Source organism: Podarcis bocagei, assembly GCF_964188305.1.
Source record: "Podarcis bocagei genome assembly, chromosome: 2".
NCBI classification, from domain to species: domain Eukaryota; kingdom Metazoa; phylum Chordata; class Lepidosauria; order Squamata; family Lacertidae; genus Podarcis; species Podarcis bocagei.
The window spans coordinates 94,746,980-94,769,958 of NC_138126.1; the positions used below are offsets into that span (position 1 = coordinate 94,746,980).

General features: G+C 40.1%; 2 protein-coding genes and 1 long non-coding RNA gene across 4 annotated transcripts in view; 2 read left to right on the plus strand and 1 right to left on the minus strand.

Annotated features, from left to right (window-relative positions):
* The window catches only part of LOC308582165 (myosin-1B), a 91,335-nt gene extending 85,158 nt beyond the window's left edge, over window positions 1-6,177 (plus strand). The window contains exons 30-40 of the mRNA XM_081185049.1: window positions 541-737; window positions 1,511-1,694; window positions 1,785-1,950; window positions 2,277-2,401; window positions 2,657-2,965; window positions 3,059-3,262; window positions 3,673-3,798; window positions 3,890-4,060; window positions 4,155-4,259; window positions 4,756-4,851; window positions 5,887-6,177. Coding sequence (XP_081041175.1) covers window positions 541-737; window positions 1,511-1,694; window positions 1,785-1,950; window positions 2,277-2,401; window positions 2,657-2,965; window positions 3,059-3,262; window positions 3,673-3,798; window positions 3,890-4,060; window positions 4,155-4,259; window positions 4,756-4,851; window positions 5,887-6,039 — 1,836 coding nt within the window. The 3' untranslated portion in view covers window positions 6,040-6,177. The remainder of the gene's footprint in view (window positions 1-540; window positions 738-1,510; window positions 1,695-1,784; window positions 1,951-2,276; window positions 2,402-2,656; window positions 2,966-3,058; window positions 3,263-3,672; window positions 3,799-3,889; window positions 4,061-4,154; window positions 4,260-4,755; window positions 4,852-5,886) is intronic.
* A 5,085-nt stretch (window positions 6,178-11,262) lies between these two features.
* Window positions 11,263-22,979, plus strand: part of LOC308582164 (myosin-4-like) — a 41,796-nt gene continuing 30,079 nt past the window's right edge. The window contains exons 1-17 of one of the 2 annotated variants that reach the window (XM_081185047.1): window positions 11,263-11,410; window positions 11,984-12,143; window positions 12,701-12,735; window positions 13,109-13,328; window positions 13,974-14,117; window positions 14,208-14,364; window positions 15,474-15,501; window positions 15,978-16,089; window positions 16,397-16,489; window positions 16,633-16,696; window positions 16,795-16,893; window positions 16,997-17,100; window positions 19,105-19,243; window positions 20,007-20,125; window positions 20,974-21,123; window positions 21,220-21,390; window positions 22,338-22,647. In XM_081185047.1, the coding sequence (XP_081041173.1) occupies window positions 13,122-13,328; window positions 13,974-14,117; window positions 14,208-14,364; window positions 15,474-15,501; window positions 15,978-16,089; window positions 16,397-16,489; window positions 16,633-16,696; window positions 16,795-16,893; window positions 16,997-17,100; window positions 19,105-19,243; window positions 20,007-20,125; window positions 20,974-21,123; window positions 21,220-21,390; window positions 22,338-22,647 (1,897 nt within the window). In that variant the 5' untranslated portion in view covers window positions 11,263-11,410; window positions 11,984-12,143; window positions 12,701-12,735; window positions 13,109-13,121. Of the gene's footprint in view, window positions 11,411-11,983; window positions 12,144-12,700; window positions 12,736-13,108; window positions 13,329-13,973; window positions 14,118-14,207; window positions 14,365-15,473; window positions 15,502-15,977; window positions 16,090-16,396; window positions 16,490-16,632; window positions 16,697-16,794; window positions 16,894-16,996; window positions 17,101-19,104; window positions 19,244-20,006; window positions 20,126-20,973; window positions 21,124-21,219; window positions 21,391-22,337; window positions 22,648-22,979 lie in introns of those variants that run through there. The other variant, XM_081185048.1, reaches the window with a different exon arrangement.
* Window positions 17,439-22,979, minus strand: part of LOC308582173 — a 50,817-nt gene continuing 45,276 nt past the window's right edge. Inside the window, exon 3 of the long non-coding RNA XR_014005535.1 lies at window positions 17,439-18,531. This is a non-coding gene — a long non-coding RNA (uncharacterized lncRNA). The remainder of the gene's footprint in view (window positions 18,532-22,979) is intronic.

The following is a 22,979-nucleotide window of genomic DNA, read 5'->3' on the forward strand; positions in this document are numbered from 1 at the left end:
TAATAAATGGATTTTCAGTGCTGTATTGCAAATCCTGCATGCTGCTGTAAAGGGCTAAAGTATTATGGAAATATCTTAGAAATTTTATTCTTTTTGTTTAAAAATTATACCGCCTTTTATCCTTTGAGTTGCTCAAAGCAGTTTACACTTCAAAAGCGACCATAAAAGCAACAATGATCCAACCATCAAAACACAAATTAACAAACTAAAAACAGCAACATTGTACAGACAAAACCATATGTAATGAACTGATATTTGAGCTGTACAGCAATGTCATGGAAATAAATCCCCCCCCCAAAAAAAGTTACTTAGGCTAGGGATGAGGAATCTGTGTTCCTCCAGGTGTTGTTGGACTCCCATCATCCCTGACCATTGGTCATACTGGTTGAGGTGATGGGAGCTGGAAGTTCATGGGTTTCCCATCTCAGATTGCAGTCCTAAACATACTTGCTAGGCAGAAAGATCCACGGAACTCAGGAGACTTAACTTCACACAAAAAAATCTAGGCAAATCACTTAACAAATATTTTAATTTCTCCAGGCTAAGAATGCATTGGCCCATGCCTTGCAATCTGCTCGTCATGACTGTGACTTGCTCAGGGAACAATTTGAAGAGGAACAGGAAGCAAAGGCTGAGCTGCAACGTGCCATGTCCAAGGCAAACAGTGAGGTTGCCCAATGGAGAACCAAATACGAGACTGATGCAATCCAGCGCACTGAAGAACTAGAAGAGGCCAAGTATGTTGGGGAGATTGAGATAAAAAGTGTTATTCTGCTACAAAACGTTGCAATATTTTTGACTAGGAATTCAAAAATTGCAACTCTCCATTCTCGCTAGGAGTGGTTAAGAGACTGCTTGCTTGTCCACATGCACCCCAAGCTGCTCCTCTGCTGCTCTGGGCTCTTACAGCAGCCCTGTGGCCTGTTCCCCAATCAGCCAGTGGCACTATTAGAAGTGTGAGCAAAGTGCCCAGAGAGAGTGGAGCACTCAAGGGGGGGGGGGGGAGAGAGAGAGAGAGAGAGAGAGAGGATGAGAGTTGCAGGAGGAAAGAAAAGGGAGGGAGGGGCACAAATGATGGTGGGGCGCACCGATACAGCTCCTTGCCATGGGTACAAGATCATCTGGGTATGCCTCTGTTCTCATTCAGGAAGTCCCTTTCCTGCCAGCCAATCAGTGAGGGTTTGGAGGCTTCTAGGCCACCAACGTAGCACTCACTTCTTCACCAATCAGCCAGCCCATTTCATTCCTACACAACACCCAGGTTTTCCCACTGATTCAGGGTTCTGTGGGTACTTAGCATTCAAAGTCCTCACTGGGCTGTTTTGGGGGTTCTCCCACAAGTACTCCCCAAATGTTTTTTATACTTTTGGACACCTTGGGGTTCCCTCCTTCTGTCCCTCTATGATGTCTGCAACAGAAGTTATGCAATGCTTATGGTAGGATAATAGACCTTCCTGCTTAGCCAAGCAGATTCATGCAATTTACTACTGACTTTTTTATCTTCTTCAAGGAAAAAACTTGCCCAGCGCCTGCAGGATGCTGAAGAGCACGTAGAAGCTGTGAATTCCAAATGTGCTTCCCTTGAGAAGACAAAGCAAAGGCTACAGAATGAAGTGGAGGACCTGATGATTGATGTGGAAAGGTCCAATGCAGCCTGTGCAGCTCTAGATAAGAAGCAGAAGAACTTTGATAAGGTATTTTTGGACATTTTTTTAGATGAACATATTGCATGAAGTTCTCAGGTCTAATGAATTCATTGCTTATTTCTTGGTGGTGTTTTGCAGATTCTGGCAGACTGGAAACAGAAATTTGAAGAAGCCCAGTCTGAACTGGAAGCTTCCCAGAAGGAGTCTCGCTCTCTCAGCACAGAGCTCTTTAAGATGAAGAATGCTTATGAAGAATCCTTGGATCACTTGGAAACCTTGAAGCGTGAGAACAAGAATCTCCAACGTAAGTTAATAATTGTATATTCTAAGAAGCAGGTTTAGAATACTATAGGCACAAAACTGAGAAGCTATGTCTTACTTCCAAAGAACCAGCTGAATCATATAACTTCAAACAAGCCTTCTCCCTGATTCCAGGACAGACCCTGGTGTCCATAAGGTCATGCACTGTGTGTGCAGAACAACTAATCTATTCCACAAGGATGAGCTGGAATTAAAAAATAAAGCACTTTACCCCTCACCCCCATCCCACCCTAATGCTGTGTATCATCATCCATATTACAACAACTAAACTATCCATCTATTTCTCTTTACTTTGTGTAAAACCAATAGAGGAGATTTCTGATCTCACGGAACAGATCGCTGAGGGTGGAAAGGCTATCCATGAATTGGAGAAAGTGAAGAAGCAGATTGAGCAAGAGAAGTCTGAACTGCAGGCTTCTCTAGAGGAAGCTGAGGTACACACACACACATATATATCATTCTTAGAGAAAACAGGATAAAAGTATCTTGTTCTATGATATAAAACGCTCAAAGAATTACTAACAGTGTTAACAGAATCATGATGGACACTTCTGTTTTGCTGTTGACTGGAGGAAAGAATGCACAAAATATTTCCTTTTAAAGATGATGTCTAATGCATTTTAATAAAATGGAGAGGGGGCACTTATTTTAGTCTATTATTAATAGCTAATATAAATGGCTTTCTTAAGGCCTCACTGGAACATGAAGAAGGCAAAATCCTCCGCATCCAACTAGAGCTCAACCAGGTGAAGGCTGATATTGACAGGAGAATTGCAGAGAAAGATGAAGAAATTGATCAGCTGAAGAGGAATCATCTGAGAGTAGTAGAGTCCATGCAGAGCACACTAGATGCTGAAGTCAGGAGCCGGAATGATGCCCTGAGAGTAAAGAAGAAGATGGAGGGAGATCTGAATGAAATGGAAATCCAACTGAGCCATGCCAACCGCCAAGCTGCTGAGGCATTAAAGAACCTCAGGAACACACAAGGGCAGCTTAAGGTATCTGCAGTACAATGCCACGCAGTTGAAAGTGAAATCCTGGAATTGCCATGTTGTTAAGGACTTTGTGTCTCATAATAATTTGTTTGATAGGATACACAACTGCACTTGGATGATGCTGTTCGGAGCCAGGAAGATCTGAAGGAGCAAGTGGCTATGGTTGAGCGCAGAGCTAACCTTATGCAGGCTGAAATTGAGGAGCTCCGGGCAGCTCTGGAACAGACAGAGAGGGGCAGGAAAGTGGCTGAACAGGAGCTTCTGGATGCCAGTGAGCGTGTGCAACTTCTTCACACACAGGTAAGCTTCTAATATTGTAATGTGCCCCACCTTTCATTAACCGGTAGAGAAGAGCAGGCTGTTTATCTTTGGGGATGTTCTCTTCCATCCTGCTCCACCTTTAGCCATATTACTTGAAGGAAACAAAGCTATGCCTAAATAATCGTTGCTTGCTCTTATACAAAACGTCTGTGGACATGACTATTTAGCTTATTTCTCTATGATTAGATTCAATGGTATGCATACTATGATATTTCCATCTCATGTGAAACTCTGGGGATTTAGGAATAAGAAATTCCAGGCAACTATTTGAGGCAGAGCTTCATTGAGTTCATTTCTAAGTAGATGTCATTGTTTCCTGCTTTTTAAAAATCCTGTCTTAGCTGTTTTAAGGCAATTTTTCAAATACTGTATGTTTTCCCCCCAAACAGAATACCAGCTTGATCAACACCAAGAAGAAGCTGGAAACAGACATTGCACAAATCCAAGGTGAAGTGGAAGAGACTATTCAAGAAGCCCGCAATGCAGAAGACAAGGCCAAGAAGGCCATCACTGATGTGAGTTGCAGGGAGTTTCCTTTTGAGATCTGAACCTGTATACATTTAGTATGGCTGATTTCTTGAACTGGTTTGGCAACTTTATTAATAGGCGGCCATGATGGCTGAGGAACTCAAGAAGGAACAAGACACCAGTGCCCATCTGGAGAGGATGAAGAAGAACTTGGAGCAGACCGTAAAGGACCTGCAACACCGTCTTGATGAGGCAGAACAGCTGGCAATGAAGGGTGGCAAGAAACAGCTCCAGAAACTGGAGCACAGAGTGCGTATTCCTCATATATCTGTAGTCTTTATACATTTTGAACGTAAAGAATGCAATGGAATGCAAATTCTCCCTTCTTCTGTGCCTTCCTCAGGTACGTGAGCTGGAAGCTGAAGTTGAGAACGAGCAGAAGCGTGGTGCTGATGCTATCAAGGGTGTGCGCAAATATGAGAGACGGGTCAAGGAGCTGACCTACCAGGTGAGGGTGATAAATCTTTTTTTTCAATAATACAGTCAAAGAAATGCTACTGAAGTTATTGAACACTCAAACTGGAAATGTTTAATAGTCATGAAATAGAGTGAGAGAAATTCTTTTCAAAAATATTTTCTTCATCAAAGGTTTGTAATGGGGTAAATTACATGAACTCTTCATTTCCCCCTATTACAATATGAGCAGCTCCATCACTTATATCATCATATATCATCACTTATATCATCATAAACATGTCACTGCATTCCCATGCCCTGATATCCCCAACCAACCAAAAATACGGCCAATGCACAGCCCCCTGCCAAAAAAACATTAATAGCTATTCATTTCCTCTTATCAAGCCCTCAACCTCTCTAATCCATGGAATGCTCTCCCACAACATATAGTGCAAGTTTCACTCTAGAAAAATATATTATTTAAGAAAATCAAACTGAGGAATGAATTTTAAATTATATGAACTCACTTTTTTCTTCCATTTGTTCAGTCTGAGGAAGATCGGAAGAATGTTCTGAGGCTTCAGGATCTGGTGGACAAACTGCAAATGAAAGTGAAAGCTTATAAGAGACAATCTGAAGAAGCTGTAAGTATTGACTGAAGATGGAACAATGGTTACATTTCAAATAAATCTGATTATATTTACTGTAATGAGTTTCATTAAAATGCCTGTGGGCCAAAGTCCTAAACAGTGGCACATTATCTGATACTACAAATAGGGAAAGCAAGAGTCAAAAGGAAACTGTGAGATGGAAATACTAATTAAGTAATGAACGCAAGAATATTGCATAACACAAATACAGTGGTACCTCGCAAGACGAAAAACGCGCAAGACGAAAGAGTTTTCCGCTTTTTGAGTCGTTCCGCAAGACGAATTTCCCTATGGGCTTGCTTCGCAAGACGAAACGTCTTACGAGTTCTTGCGAGTTTGTTTCCTTTTTCTTAAAGCCGCTAAGCCGCTAATAGCCGCTAAGCCGCTAATAGCCGTGCTTCGCAAGACGAAAAAACCGCAAGACGAAGAGACTCGCGGAACGGATTAATTTCGTCTTGCGAGGCACCACTGTATGGAGAATATCATTTTTAAAAATGAGCTATAATAAAGGAGTGGATAGTTACACTTTAACAATTTTGACTTATGTGTATCTGTCATATTTTTAATTGGGAGTCTAGACTAGATTTCTCATAATTTTTTCCTTGACAGGCAGAAAATTAAGAACTGAACATTTTCCCAGCATGGAGAAAACTATATGTTGAATCCAGACTTAATTAAACTTAGAGTGGACCCATTGAAATAAATGAAACTTAATTAGTCATGACTAAGAAGACTCTACAAGATTTCAATGGATCTACTACTTAGGCAGTCTTGCTAGCCTGGTTTATATTTTAACACTTGCTAGGATTATAGGGATGATGATGATGATGATTAGTATTAATTTATATCCCACCCATCTGGCTGGGTTTCCATAAACTGGTGCCCACAAACTTGTAACAATAGTTAAATCACATAATCAAATAATGAAGAATCAAGACATTAGCATCCTGCTCTCAATCACCTGGTTATGGTTGAAATAAAAGAGAAGTTGGATTTTTAATAATATGGTTTTCATAATTTTATTCTCAGGAGGAACAATCCAACCTCAACCTCTCCAAATACCGCAAGATTCAGCATGAGCTGGAAGAAGCTGAAGAGAGGGCTGACATTGCAGAGTCACAGGTCAACAAACTGCGGGTGAAAACCCGTGATGCTGGAAAGGCAGTCAAAAGTGAAGAATAAGCATGTATAGAAACTTCAAGGTGACTGAAGAAATACACAAAATGTGAAGCTCTTCATCACTTTGATGTGTAATTATTGTTTGTTCTGTCCTCGGTGTCTAGGAAATAAAGACTGTAGAAACCTTTGCATACATAAAAATGTGCCATCCTTTTTGTGAATCTCACCCTCCTGGTGTTATCTCAAGCTTTTCCTCATCTGGTGGGTCTCCAAAGTGGTGAATAAGATTAAGTGAGCACTTAGACTAAGATTAAGTAGTCAGTTGTGACTGTAGTAGTTATTCTATTCACATATAGCTGTTCTTTTTTTGTGCCTCAGTTTTCTGATTATCAAAACTAAAATGCAAGTACTGTACTTAAGAAGAGCCTAAAGGCCCATCTAGTCTAGCATCCTATTTCCTATGGTGGCCAACCAATTGATTCTGCAAAGTCAACAAGAAAGGCATCAAAATGCAGTAGTTCTCCTTTATTTGTTGCCTCTCAGCAGCTAAGTTTCAGAGGAATCACTGGATATTTTTTCATTTGTTTACAATGTTCATATGCTGCCTTTCAGGCCAAAGCTTTCCTAAGGAAGCTTATGAAACATTATTAAAAGCCACAGTTCAAATTTTAAAACACAAATGAAATAATTCAAATAATTCAAAGCAACATCAGATTAAAACAATTTAAAATCAAACTTACAGAATGCAGACTTAAACATTTTTCACTTCCATTTAAGAACAGAGCAAACCTATTTCTTTGGGATAGAGTTCCAAGGGTGTGTGGCCACCATTGAAAAGGCCCTGTCTCTAGGGACCAACTAGTATAAGGTACTTATGGCAAGCCAATGAGCAGGGACCCAGAGGTTATACCTGCCCCTTGCAGTTAATAGCAATTGACAAAACGATATAGTATATCCCTGGTGTACAGGTGTTACCTGAGCTTCTGGCTTAGGAAACAAACAAAAGAACAACCACAACCCCAAATTAGCATCCTAGACAGGAGTTTCTGCTCTCATTTGGGACTTGTTTTACTGTATGTCCAAAATGTATTTTTTTGAACATTTAAAGTCCAACCAGTCCAGCAGTATATATAGTAAGAGAAAACCGAGTGGGAGGTGGGCACGGCGTAGCTTTGCCAAAACCTATACAACTTACTCTCACTTTACATTAAATAATAATAATAAATAATAATAATAATAATAATAATAATAATAATAATAATAATAAGTAGTTGCAACCTTACATGGGTTGAGATTCCTGCATTGCAGAGGGTTGGACTAAGATGACCCTCAGGGTGCCTTCCAATTCTATGGTTCTATGATAACAGAGAGCTGGGAAAACCCACCATTCCCTGGTCTACATTTGTTTATTTCCCAACCCTGAGCACAGTGGCTTTTCCTTGCTTCCCGGGCTTCCCACAGCCCAGTCAGCATCCTCTGATTTGCATTATTCTGCCTTTTTGTGCCTGGACCCCTGGAACCAAACACTTCTGTTAAGTGCTGGGCAAACTGTACCTTCCTTTCACAACAAAACTAGGTGTAGTGGCTGGTGCAGATAGTTTCCATCTAATTTAATTAAATGGTTTATTTTTTAAAGAAACATCCCATTTTACCCACACCACAATTACAAGAGCATAGGCTAGAGAGTGATTCAACACCCTATACTGCAGGACACACAACCGAATGAGATTATGGGATGTGCAGCATGGAACTGACTGTCTCCTCAAGCCACACAGATTTAAGGGTTCTTAAGGGGAACTCTGGTGAAGGGAAGCTATGGAGAGTGCTTTGCAGAAAAAAAAGTGGGACATTAGATAAAACAATGATCTGTTCCTGGGTACAGAAGAACCAACCTTTCCCCTAAAAGGAACAATACTTACAGATAGCTGTGGAAAACACTGTTCAGCGGCGGACCAAGGAAGGCAGCGTGTTTCAGAGATTGAAATCACAGACCAAAGAATCTAGCGGAGCTTATATCAAATGGCACCCTTTACTAAACAAGCTCGCTTCAAATTCCTCTTTCTGTGTGTCTCTCTGCAGTTTGTTGGGGTACTTCCTGATGGCCGTTCCCTGCTCTTGTCCTCTGTGTCAGTGGTTTATTCTGTCTACTGCTCCAGCTTTCCTACTTACTGTAGTTCCACGCTCATTTATGCAATGGGTTGTATGCACATAAGTTTTACTTAGTGTAGTAAGCCCATTGAAATTAATGGAACCAAATAAAACAGTTGGACATTATAAATCCTCTGTGAATCTTCTACAGTACAGAGAAATTTGGAGGAACTGATCCCTCAAAAGAGATTTCTCCTCAGACTGACCACCCACCCAGTGACAGCTGGTTCTAATAAGTTCTGACAGGAATTTGCTTTCATGCAGCTCTTGTTTAGACAGGCCTTCTGGCTACAGAGGCCTCCAGATATGGTTTTCAAGGCCTGACACTTCCAGATAATTTCCTAGGAAAATGTATCAAAGGCAAACAGTTGAAACACATAGAATTTACTGCTTAGGCTTATGTTGAAGAGAAAGTCAATGTTAAATGAGGAAACTATTGCGAAAAAGTGGTGTAGGATCTGATGCCCCGGCCATAAGAACAGTACAAAGCAGTTTTACTACTCATTCTGTTCCCACAGGAAATCTGGTAAACCAGTTCAGAGGGGGTGGGAGTGATTGGATTGAAGGTACAGATCCCTGACAGAATTCTTGGCAGTCTCACTAAATTACAGCTGCCAGGATAATTTGGGGAAGCCATGGCAGTTAAATGGGGGTGGAACTAAATATAATTTGTTATTGAGGGTATATTCAAATGGATAAAAGTTAGAAGCCATCTTTCTTCCTCATGGAGAGCATACCCTCCAACATTTCTCCACTGAAAATAGGAACGTCCCATTCCATAATGATAATTTTACTACAGTATTTATACCCCACTCATCCACTCTGGGCAGCTTCCAACATATATAAAAACATAATAAAACATTAAACAAAACTTTCCAATACAGGATTGCCCTCAGACAGCTTGGGGGTCAGATAACTTCATACCCTCCAATATTTCTCCAATGAAAGTAGAGACATCCTAAGGAAAAGTGGGACATTCCAGGATCAAATCAGAAACTGGGATGGCTTCTCTAAATCAGAGACATCCCTGGAAAATAGGGGCACTTGGGGGGTCTGGGAGAGCCTACATATTTAATAGGTTGTATGAAAGTTATAAACTCAGGTATAGTATTTCCCATAATGGATTCAACAACCTAGCCTGGGCCACTAACACCTTCTGAGAGTGACAGAACTATCTGCTGATCTCAGCATCTGATAGGGTCTTTGGGAAACAGGGTAGTGGTGTTTCAAATATTTGGGGCCTACATCATTTAAATGGAGCAACTTGAATTGGGCCCTGAAATGCAGTGGCAACCGATGCAGCTGTTTAAAAACAGGGGTTATAGGAGATCTAAAGGGAACCCCAGTCAGTAAACTGGCAGCTGCATTTTGGACCAGTTGACGTTTCCAAAGTCATCTTCAAGGGCAGCCCCATGTAAAGCACATTGCAATAATTCAGTTTGAAATTTATCAGAGCATGGAGTACAGTTGCCAAGTCATTTCAAGTTCACAATGAGATGCAGCTGGAACTGGAAATAGGCACTCCTTGCCACTGAGACCACCTGAGCCTCTAGTGACAGTGTTGGATCTAGGAGTGTTGGAAAAGAGAACACATCTATCTTTTCAGAATTCAGCTTCAATTTGTTGGCCCACATCCAACCCATCACTGCTTCCAAACGCTTGTTTAGCACCTCAGCCATCTCTCCTGATTCAGATGGAACTGAGAGATAGAGCTTCACTCCAAAAGTCACAGTGGTTTCATACTGGTGTTACATAGCATGAGGGCCAAGATGGAACCCTTCAGAATACCACAGGAAAGTTCCCATGATATCATACAGTGGTCCTCTGGCCCATAATTACCGTACTTTTCCGTGTATAAGATTAGGGATTTTTTTACTAAAAAATAATGTTAAAGGGGGGGGTAGTCTTATACACAGGAGCAATCTCCCCCCCCCCATTTTCTTCATTTTGAGGCCTCCAAAATAGGGGGCATCTTATACATGTGAGCGTCTTATAGACAGAAATTAGTCCTAAAGATTTTGACTAAACTGTGGGAGGCAGTGGAAGACAGAAGTGCCTGGCGTGCTCTGGTCCATGGGGTCACAAAGAGTCAGACACAACTAAACGACTAAACAACAACAACAAAAGTCCTAAAGATAGGAGCAAAACCATGGAAGAACAATGCCTGGAACCTCTTGAATTAACTCAAGTTCTATAAGTTTTTGATCTGGCAAAGCAGCATTGTGCAGCAATAATGAATGAGAACGAAACATTATTGCATATAGCATTTTGCTGGCAGTGTGAACCCCTGAGAATCTCCCAGCATCACAGCAGTCTAGGTTACTCCACTATGACTAGATGGCACACAGTGGTTCCCTGTAGGCTCAGCCCACCAATGAGGCATGGGGAAGTGACCACCTCCAGCTGCCGACTCAGGACAAGCTCAGTTGGGAGGTGCAGCAGATCTGTTCCTATCACCACCCGCTGTGTGCCACCACTGTCCGCTTCCCTCCGGGAAGAGGAAGCCACAGCCTTAAGAGAGAAGGCTAACTGAAAAGGCACTCAAACCTCTCCTTCTCTAAAACATTCCAGACTACAGTATTACCTGCCAAGCCTTTTGTTCAAAATTCCACAGGGGGCTTATTGTGTCTTGAGCTTCTTTATAAGTGGCATGCTTTTTCTTGCAGATGCTTGACCTTTGTTTTGTTAACAGAGGACTAGATTTAAGAATTTTGTTGTGCCAATCAAGGTATTGCCACTATTGTTGCTCCTTACACATTGTTTTTGGTTTAAAACAAACAAACAAAGAAACATAGGCACAGACCTTGCAAAGGGCGTATTCACTCTCCAGCTTCTATTCAATTCTCAGCCCCTATCCTTCTTAGTCTCCCTAAGGATGTTGAGCTTCTTACAGGCCATTTTATTAGCCGCCACCCCCAATCCCCATGTGAAATTGTGGCAGGTCAGATTGGTCCTGCTTAGGATCTTACATGACTCTATGAGAATTCAGCCAGTATGTGACACTCGCCTCTGCATCCACAACCACGCATATTTAGAAGGAAATAAGTTCTGTGCTCTTCTATTGGCTCCAGATATTATTATTAGCTTGGAATATGATCATGTCTTCTGGGGCTTATTGGTATCTAAGGAGGAGTGCAATAATGGTTTTAACAAGGTCCGGAAGGGTTCTTTTCATTAGACATGAAGTGACTTTCTCTTGTACAGTTCTGAGGGAATCAGTATGGGGAATCTTGAAGAACTGCTTTAACCTTGAGGAAATGAACTGACAGCTGACAGTAATGGAGAGGTAACACTTGTTTGTGAAAGAATGTGGCTGCTGATTCCTCTGATGTTATGCATTTTACTTTGAAGTTTCAGATTTGGAGTTCTCTAAAATCTCTATTTAAAAAATAATAATCAAAAATATTCTGAGAAGTAATATCTACCCAGCCCAATTTACTGTTGTATTAACCAAGCTTAATAATGTGCTTAAAATGCAAACCGGTTTCAAACGTTTGTAAGATCATATTCTAAAATTGTAAACTAGCATCCTATCTGTGTGGGTGAAGGGATTTCAGAAGGTTAGAGAATTGATTTGCTCTCTTGGTTTTGAGTAGACACTGTTAATTTAATATGAATTAAGAAAATTAATTCCCCTTGGACCTCTTAACAAGCCATTTCTTGCTTGAGTGATGTTCCATTGGAATATACAGATTTTTCCCTATTTGAGACATCACCACAACCCTCTCTAGACTAGAGTTTTCTGCATTAGGTATGGAAGCTGGCAGTGGGTGATATAATGTCAGAGGAGGAAAAGAAATTTCTGACCAGCTGACTCCTTGTAACCTTTAGCTAATCATGTCCCTCCCTTAATTAACAGAAAGAGCATGTGAGATCAGGTCTTCAACACATTTGCAACTAAAGAATAAATTATTAATTCACCAAAAATAGAGGCCTAGAATGCTGCGTTGGCAGATGGCTGTGTATAAAGGCTGTAAGGCCCAAGGCTCCTTGATTCTTCACTAGTTCACTATCTCAAGGTAAGTCACAGTCTTTGCTGTGTTCTAAGGAAGCCAGAACTTTTGCCCTTGTTCAAGGCTTTATGTGACTGCTTCTCCAGATATCCTAATATAATGCCGAGTGTCAATAGCATTAATACAGTTGTGGTTACAGTTGCAGGAATGTACATTTATTGGCCTTTCCATAAATGCCATTTTACAGATTTGTTATTGTTCCAAATTCCTCAGATGCAAACTTTAAAAAAATCCAACATGCCAAAAGAAATGCAGATAAAGTAAATATATAATATGTTTCATAATTAATAATTTATTTGTTTAAAAGTATGTTTATTACTGATAGTAGGGGATAAATGCAAGAACAAGTCTGTATTTGAATACAAGTGTTCTTGCTCCTAGGTGGCAATATTAGTAAGAAATTGTAAATAATTTGATTTGCTGTAAAATGCAGTTTTTTCAGTTATGCCCTTTATTGCAAATTCACTGTTTTGGATTAAAATATCAAGGAAATTCAGCTATATACCAAGTCCATGCTATTTTTCTGATTAATTTCTTTATTTCTTTCTGTTCACATTCAAAAGATTCAGATCTTAATCTGCCTTCTTAGTGACTGAAGGTAAGAACCATTTCATTTTAAATTCAGCGTGCATAAATGGTTACAATATAAATAACCAGTATACTTAAATACGGTGCACAGTACTGCACAGAACAAACTAAAGCAGAATAAATCCACCACTATTTCACTATCGTTGTCAAGAAGATGTTACAGAATACATCCACAATACAACATCAGTCTGGGGAGGGCCAGAATCTCTTGCTCTTTTAACATTCACAAATGCATATTTTCTTAGTGTGGGACCATAGTAAGGAGAATATAAATGTTGGAGCATGACCAATAGTCAGAAATACTGGTGTTATCACTGTCAGTTTCGTTGAGCACATAAATACTGTGGGTGCAATTATACCTTAAACTTCTTTAATTCCTTCAGCCAATCTATAATCATGACCTCAGACTCTGAAATGGCTGTATTTGGAGAGGCGGCTCCTTTTCTCCGGAAACCGGAGAAGGAGAGAATTGAGGCTCAGAATCGTCCATTTGATGCTAAAGCAGCCTGCTTTGTGACTGATGACAAAGAAATGTACGTCAAAGGCACTATACTGAGTAGAGAGCCGGGGAAAATCACTGTCAAAATTGAGCAAGATGACCGTGTAAGTAGGAATCTAGCCTACCTGTTTCACTGAATGGTTCTTGGTTACCTAGTTCAAGGTTGGCCAGCTTCTGCAGTCTAGGGTACCACTTTGTTTTTCCAGAAAGTGGTCTGGAGACTGGGAGTAGTCAACCATTAAAATATTGGCACTATCTAACCATAAACGCTTGGGAATTATGAAGCAAATATGCTAAGTCTGAATATTACATGCCAACATGTATAGCGCCACAACACACACAAAACTCAAAAGAGATGTTTAACATTAATTGTGCTGAGATGAAAGATAAGGAGTTTTGTGAATCTTTTCAACCCCCCCCCTCCATTCTAGTGGTTTCCAAGTAAGCTTTTAAATTCAGGACAGTATTTGTTGTTGGGTCATGTCTCTGCTGCTTCAGGAACCATTTTAATATTATTATTTTTATGAAATCAACCTAAGTTGGAGTTCATTTAGCACTCCCTCAAAAATATCTTTCACCCACCAAAACGTTCAGCACTAAACATAAAAATGTGGAGTCCCTACTGGATATTTATAAATATTAGGATCCAACACAATCCCAGAGACCTCTAGTTGAAAATAATGGCCTGCTTTCAAAATACTTACCTCTCCCATATTTGTTCATCTTCTCTATAACCCTTTCCCTCCCAGACTGTGACAGTTAAGGAAGATCAGGTTTTTGCCATGAATCCTCCCAAATTTGATAAAATTGAGGACATGGTTATGATGACCCATCTCCACGAGCCTGCTGTCTTGTATAACCTCAAAGAGCGTTATGCTTCTTGGATGATCTATGTAAGTTGAAACTGAATCTGAAGCCTAGTTTGTTTCTTTTTCAATCCATCAACTATGTACCATGATATGCATTGTCTCCTTTTTCTTCAGACCTACTCAGGTCTCTTCTGTGTCACTGTCAACCCTTACAAGTGGCTGCCGGTATATAACCCAGAAGTAGTGTCTGGTTACAGGGGCAAAAAACGGCAAGAGGCGCCTCCTCATATCTTCTCTATCTCTGACAATGCCTATCAGTTTATGTTAACTGGTGAGTACTCAGAAGTTAGTGTGCAACTAGAGTGCAAAGTTCAAACCTACACATTACAGAAATATTTGAGGCATAGAAGTTTAACAAATTACATGCACCACAACCCTCATTTTGGAGGGATATACATCCATGTAGTCTTCTTAGCATGCGCAGTAGGACCCATTTGCCAACATCTCTTACAACTATCAGTATCCATCTCCTCAGCCAAAATTCCATTTGTTTCACCTTCCTTTTAGAGGTGAGGCTAAACAGGTAAAATTCTGTCTGAGGAGATGGAGATTGATAGTTGAGAGTGAAGGAGAGATGCTGGTTGGATGAAGCTGTCCCACCCTTACCGAAGAACAAGAGGACTGAGCTTCAAGCATTTCAGAAGGAGCAAGAGAAGTGTTCACATTCCTTCACAATTCCTCCTATGCAAATTGCTTCTTCGGCATAATATCAGAAGTCAGAGAAGAGGGTTTGCCTAACCACCACAGGTACTTTTTGAGAGAGGTGCTTTAAGACATTTATCTAGTTATTTGAAGTAGGATCTTGGGTGGAAAGCTAGTGCTATAAGCTCATTGGCTGGGAAAGGTCTTCTTTTCTCCAGTTCCTGCCAACTTTCCAAAAGCAGTCAAGTTGAAGAAATTATTAGATATGGCACATGGGAGAGGAGGTAGCAAGGTTCACGTTTCTATCCCATGTCCTCTAATGCTCGGTTTCTGATACTCAACTCCTCACCTTCCAGCATCCCCATACCTTGAAACACTCTCTACTATAAGAAATTGGAAGAGGGTGACAAGATGCCATTCTGAAGTGATCCTCTTACATATACATAGCACAGTTTATCCATAGCATGTTTTCAGCTGACTAATCTGTAAGAAGGAGACGGACTGTAGTTCAGTGGCAGGGTACACTGAAGCAAAGCAAATGGTCAATGTCCTTAGCATCTCCACTTGGGGCTGAAAAAGTTCCCTATCTGAAATGCTGAGAACCACTGTTAGTCAGTATAAGCAGTAATGAGCTTTATGAACCCTAGATCTGACAATTCCTAAGCATAATCCTCAGATCAGCCCTTATAGAGTTTGACTAGAAACAGAACTGACTGGTATCTCCTTTTTACCTTTCAGACCGCGAAAACCAGTCAGTCCTGATTACGTGAGTATTCCCCCACCCCCACCCCCAGAATAGCTAATGTTGTAGGAGCGGATAATACAGTCATTGGTTGTTTCCACACTTCAAGTTGTTTACAAAACAAAACAAAATTGAATATGGAAAAAGAAGTACAGTGGTACCTCAGGTTAAGTACTTAATTCGTTCCGGAGGTCCATTCTTAACCTGAAACTGTTCTTAACCTGAAGCACCACTTTAGTTAATGGGGCCTCCTGCTACTGCTGCACCACAGGAGCCCGATTTCTGTTCTTACCCTGAAGCAAAGTTCTTAACCTGAAGCACTATTTCTGAGTTAGCGGAGTGTGTAACTTGAAGCATATGTAACCTGAAGTGTATGTAACCTGAGGTACCACTGTATTTAATTACTGGCAAACAAGGCAAGGGGGGGAGGAGGGGGGTATAATCACCACAATAAGAAAGAAAGACTAAGATAATTAGTTTGGACTCCTTTGTTCCAACAGTGGAGAATCCGGTGCAGGAAAAACTGTGAACACCAAGCGTGTCATCCAGTACTTTGCGACAATTGCAGTTGCTGGGGACAAGAAGAAGGAACCTCAACCGGGTAAAATGAAGGTTTGTGATACTGATAAAAGTTTTCAATGGCTATTTCATACTGTTGTTATTTTGGAAATATCAGTAATGCACCCTAACTTTAGCAGATGTAAAAATCAAAATTAGCTGAAGACACACAGAGAGAAATGTAAGCGACTTACATTAACCATTTCTTTGATCCACCCCTACTGCATCCCTTCTCTTGAAGGGAGATCTCATTTTAAAGTTTTGTGTAGTTTAACAGAATGCTTAAAGCTGCCATAATGAACTGTGATCTTCAATGCTTTCCAAGCACAATTTCACAGGAAATTTCTCATGTTATAATTAGGGAACCCTGGAGGATCAAATCATCCAGGCTAACCCTCTACTGGAAGCCTTTGGCAATGCCAAGACTGTGAGAAATGACAACTCTTCACGTTTTGTAAGTTCTGACCATTTATGTATGTATTTATGTATGTATGATTTGCTCAGTTGTGCAGAAAATCTGCATGTGATAAATTAAATATGTGTTCACTTCCTACCAAATTTGCAAGAGAAGACTTATACCAATGTTCAATTCACCAGGGAAAATTTATCAGAATTCATTTTGGGACCACAGGAAAGCTGGCATCTGCAGACATTGAAACCTGTGAGTGGCTGCCCCATTTCTACTTGATAAATTAAGCACAGTATTACAAAGAACACCTTGGACTTTGCTTATTTGTTTTTATATTCAAATTATCACAGATCTTCTGGAGAAATCTAGAGTGACATTTCAGCTCTCTGCTGAAAGGAGCTATCACATATTTTACCAGATAATGTCAAATAAGAAACCAGAGTTGATTGGTAAGAGGAAGCAACATGGAAACCCATTTTACTGCCTTTATTCAAGCTATTCAAAAGGAAACCAACATAGTTGCTCTTTTTCTTTTTTCTTTTTTGCTTGCAGACCTTATGCTCATTTCCACCAATCCCTATGATTTCCCATTTGTGAGTCAGGGGGAACTCACTGTGGCCAGCATAGATGATGCAGAAGAGCTGTTAGCAACTGATGTAAGTCTCCCTGAGGGTGTTTGAAAATGATCATTTTATAGTGCCCTAAATGCACATTTGTTTCTCAGTTGATGGGGGGATCCAGATATCTTTCCCCAAAGAAAGGTTCCTAATGCAGAGTGATTGCATTTGCCCAGCAGTCTAACTTAGCAGATGTATTGAAGCAGTGCTATGTGAAATCTGGTTCTGTGTGGTTATGAACAAATATTGACAGTTTCCACTGGGACAAAACGAGTTACAAATTCATTATTTGCCCATTTTTCCAGAAACATGAAGTACCCAGAAAGACAAGTACCAGAGTAGTCTATGAAAGTGTTCTAAATTTGCCGTGGATTTATTACACAAATTAAGACATTTCTGAAGATACACAGCAAAAATAATTATTGATTTGGTTTATCACAATATACAATTGGAAATATCTGGAATGTGGAATACTGCAAATTAAGCTTTGGTAAAATGCATGTTTGGGAATATTTGGAGGACATTGAGGATCAGTGAGTGTTAGAAGGAATGCATTGAGTATTTTAATGGAAATCATTGTTGTTGGTGCTTCTTCTAATCTTACTTTCAACCTGAAGGCAGAAACATCAGGTGAAAATGTCTATTTGACAGCACTGCACACACTGTGTGGCGACAAGTCAATTGACTGAACCCAATTAAGAATGATTCACAAATGGAAACAGGTTTCTGTTGTTTCCATTTGTGAAAAGAGCACAAATGACTACTAAGAACTTGAGGAGGAAGAGCCCTTATCTCCTTGGTTACAGATGATCCTGGTGGCCTGCCTGACATAATTTGGTGGTAGGAAGAGAATAATTTTTATTTATTTATATTGGTTAGTTGCTCTTCTTACATAACCGAAAGCAACTTATACTAAAACCAATTAAGAACAACAATAAGGATATACTAGACTTCATCTAGTTGCCCTCCACTCCCACCTACTTAACAGGTGACCGGTTTTATCAGAGCTACGGACAGTGCTGCTGATCACATCTTAGGCAGAGCAAACTGTGGCTTCTGTGATACAACAGTGGGCAGTCTTACAGTGTCTTATAAGTTTCCTTTGTCAGTCTGAGCAACTTCCGTGACAAGGGCAAGATCTTCCAAAACATTCTGTGAGCATGCAGTCAAAATATCTCAGTCGCTACCAATAACTGCAGTTGAGATCAGAATATTAAAGCTTTTTTATGAGTCCCTGGTTATTTTTCTATGCATAAGAGATTGTAATTGGATAGTTAGTTACCTGCATCCTAACACAAACTGAATCACTGTTTAATCAATTACAGAAGATAATGGTTGGGATGTAAAATTACAGAGGGCTTTTGCATCCCCAAGTAGTACAGGATGGTCATTGCTGCTAGAGAACAGAATTCACAAGAGTTCACCTTCATTTCCTTTGGAGTGGTGAGGAGAGCTTTAGCTGATTTCACCCTGTAAAAAAAAAAAGGGGGGGGAATTGAGTTTAATCTGAACAGTACGTTTCCTGAAAATACATTAGAGGGCAGGGAAGCACGTAGACAAAAATAACCTTGTTGTTATTTACACTGCTTGTAGATCATAGACACTCCTGTAAAGCTCAGAATGCTATTATGCATGACAAAAAACTAGGAATGGCAGATCAGGGTTTCACACATTGGATAGGGCAAGAAGGATAATGGTGGGATCTCTATTCTGTGGAAAACTGGAATAAAGGGTATCCATTATTTTACGTCAGCTTCGATGATTTGGGTAAGTGATAGTATCTTATAGGAAATGACATGAAATATTTCTTCCCTGAAAAAAACAGTACTTACTTAGATGTGTGGGTGGCCTTTAACTTTTCCACTTGCAGAACCCACTAATCCACTATAGCATTGTGAATCGTTATTGACAGGTAGGAGTGCTTCTGTCTCCTTTGTATGAATTAAGTGCTCTTCATTTTTTATTTTTGCTTTCAAATGCCATCTACCGTTGGAGACTTCCACAAACTTAGCCTCTGTATATTTTTCTTGTTACTCTCTGCAGAGTGCCATTGACATCCTGGGCTTCACTGCTGAAGAGAGGGTTGGAATCTATAAGCTGACAGGGGCAGTGATGCATTATGGGAACTTGAAATTCAAGCAGAAGCAGCGGGAGGAGCAAGCAGAGCCAGATGGTACTGAAGGTAAATGTTATATGGTACATTGTCCTCAAGTCTGCATTATATGTGTTGGCTGTTCTGTGGCCAGCTTTTTCTTTTCTTTTTTTTTACAATTCCCAATTCAATCTTTATTATTTTTAAAAATATACATTTATACAACATTTATACAACACTCTCTGTTTTTGTTTGCAACAAAAAATGATGGCAACTGAACCAAAGATACTTTTTATACCTCACAATACACATGACACTACCATTTATGGAAAGAAAGAAAAAAGAAATAAAGAAAGAGAAAAAGAAAAGAAAAAGAAAAAGAAAAAGAAGAAAAAGTAGTTGAGATTTTAAAAAAGACTTCTAAACATTGTCATTGTACGTTATCTGTTAAATACACTTTTACCGCACAGTTACTTTTTTCTTCTATTTTTTATTGTATTTCTATGTAGATTGTCAATTACCTTTATATACTACAAGGCTCAGTCTAGGTCTGCCAGGAGATTACCCCTTATACCATGGTGGCCAGCTTTTTCTGATGACCAGATTGTATGTAAAAGCACGTTCCCAAAGTTCCGCTCCACACTTTTAACAAAAATGTACAATGACTGGATGAAAATATTAAAGCCAATTGCATCCTATATGGGTATTATATAAAGTCACCATCTCTACAGACAACTGGACGGCTTTTTTGTGGGTGTAACATGGAGTTTCTGAATGCTGTTGATGACTCCAGAGCTGATGGTGGACTGTATAGAGTTAATATTTGTTTTTGTTTTCATTTACTTATATCTAGTGGCTGACAAAGCAGGCTACTTAATGGGCCTAAACTCTGCAGATTTGCTTAAAGGTTTGTGCTACCCACGAGTGAAAGTTGGAAATGAATATGTGACTAAAGGACAAAATGTTCAGCAGGTACATTTTCATTGTGATATTTGCTTTTAAACTAGCAGTTTTGTCCTGAAGTATTTTATATATGTAAATGTATGCATTAAATTGATTGTAGGCACACCGCAGGCCTTAGTAGGACCCTCGGGGAACGTAACAATATATCAAACCTTAATAAACTTAAAATAAAAAAATTCCTTCCTGTAGCACCTTAAAGACCAACTAAGTTAGTTCTTGGTATAAGCTTTCGTGTGCATGCACACTTCTTCAGATAGGTATCTGAAGAAGTGTGCATGCACACGAAAGCTTATACCAAGAACTAACTTAGTTGGTCTTTAAGGTGCTACAGGAAGGAATTTTTTTATTTTGACTATGGCAGACCAACACGGCTACCTATCTGTAACTTAATAAACTTGAAACAATATATTTGGAAAAAACAGAACAATTATAAAGCACTATGATAAATAACAATTCATGTCCAAAACAGGAGCAGATTCCTACAGACCCACAGTGAAATCTGAAAAGAAAAATGAAAATGTCTCCAGAACAAACTAGCCACAAGCTTCTTAACAGCTGAAAGGCAAAATTGAGTGGTTCTTCCAAACATTTGTACAGGGGAGTTTTACAGTGAGAACATTACAATGGAGAATGCGCTGTCCTTTGTATCAGCCAACCTCATATCAAACAATGCTAGTGGTGGGAGCATGATCTTGCCTGATGAGCAGAGCACTCAGGGAGTACTCATATAGGAAAGATTTCCTGACATTCAAGCCATTTATGGCTTCTAAGGACAAGAACAGCACATGAAAATTAATTGGAAGCAAGTACAGCTCTTTTTAAAATAGAATTTCTTCACTTGCTTCTCATTGGGATAGGTGTACAATTCTGTGGGTGCGCTCGCAAAATCTGTCTATGAAAAGATGTTCCTGTGGATGGTGACACGCATCAACCAGCAGCTGGACACCAAACAGCAAAGGCAGCATTTCATAGGGGTGCTGGACATTGCTGGCTTTGAGATCTTCGATGTAAGTGAACATTAATCCTACACAACAAAATAAAAAAACCATTCAAAATGTCCATGCTCATTTAAAAATACAAAAACTATTATTTTGCTTGTAAAGTACAACAGCCTGGAGCAGCTGTGCATCAACTTCACCAACGAGAAACTGCAACAGTTTTTCAACCATCACATGTTTGTGCTGGAGCAAGAGGAGTACAAGAAAGAAGGAATCGATTGGGAGTTCATTGACTTTGGAATGGACCTGGCTGCCTGCATTGAACTCATTGAGAAGGTAAGAGATGCTTCCTGTTTTAACTCTCAGCATTTCTTGGCAAAAGACGTGCAATTAAATGAATTTCTGTACCTGAGCAGTTCAACCTATAATTCTGACTTAATACTTAAACAGTTGTTCCTTTGTGGTGTTTTTATCCTATGCTAAACAAGGTGAGTGGGTGACCCATGCCATCAAAAATGATGAGATGGGAATGGCAGAGTCAATAGAAAGCAAGGCAAATGGGACAGGTGGGCATGAAGGGCTGAGGATCTGAGAAGAACGTTGCAGGGCCTAGACAAGTAGTAGATCATGGAAGAGCATGAAGATGAGGCGCACCTGTATACCGCACACCTGCGTGGCCTGATGAATAGACAAGGAATTTGCAGAGAGAGGAAGCTGATACAGGGAAACAAACAAGTTGCAGTGGAACACAGGGAGAAGATTCAGTAAAGCTAACTGGGCCCAGGATATTAAATAAGTTGAGCAGGGGCTAGGCTTAGCTCATTTCTTGGAAAGCTCTGATGATCATGATCATAATGATGATCATGAAAGTGGTATCGATTGGGGGGTGCCTTTGGTTTAATGTATTCAGTTTAACCTATCTCTCCAACAGGTTTCTCGAGGCAGTTTACAAACGTGTCACATTTTGCACTCCCAGTGGTCCTGCTGTGTAGGTTAGATTGAATTATAGTAGCAAGCATTTGAACCCAACTATGTATCTGTTGCATCACACATGACTCCATCCGCCTCTCATATTTACTGATTTCCAACAGAAACTGTTGGTTTTGAATCAGTAAAAAAAAATGCCTTGTGTCATTTAATGTCAATGTGTAGTTATTAACTTTACATTCAGAGACAATAGCAATGCTCCAGAATAGTACTTGTGATGCAGAACAGTGATGCATTGTACACTCCACTGAACAGTGTCTGTTTCTCTACACCTGTTCCCTTCTTGTTCCCTCCAGCCAATGGGCATTTTCTCCATCCTAGAAGAAGAATGCATGTTCCCCAAGGCAACAGACACATCTTTCAAGAACAAGCTCTATGACCAGCATCTTGGCAAAAGCAACAACTTCCAGAAACCCAAGCCTGTCAAAGGCAAGGCTGAGGCCCACTTCTCCCTGGTCCATTATGCTGGCACTGTGGACTACAACATCAGTGGGTGGCTGGACAAGAACAAGGACCCCCTGAATGAAACAATTGTAGGACTCTATCAGAAATCATCACTGAAATTGCTGTCCTTCCTTTATTCCAACTATGCTGGTACTGATGCAGGTAAGCACTATTTCTGAAAAGCATAGATCTGTTTAACATCTTTTGTTTCTTGTTTACCTCTGTTTGAATCTCTTGATTCAGCCATTCTGATAAGGAATCAGAGGAATTGCTTCGCCTGGGTCCATATGTCCACATAGCCCCACAGAAGCCACATACGTAGCTCCCATTCATAGCCCAGGCTGACATCCTGCTCATCTATTCTAGGGAATTGTAAGGTCAGATGAGACTATGTAAGGCCAGATGAGACCTCCAGGTATAGGGCGATATATAAATTCAATAAATTATAATAATAAATAATATGTAGGGGAAGAGAAACTCAGCAAGTTTTGGGG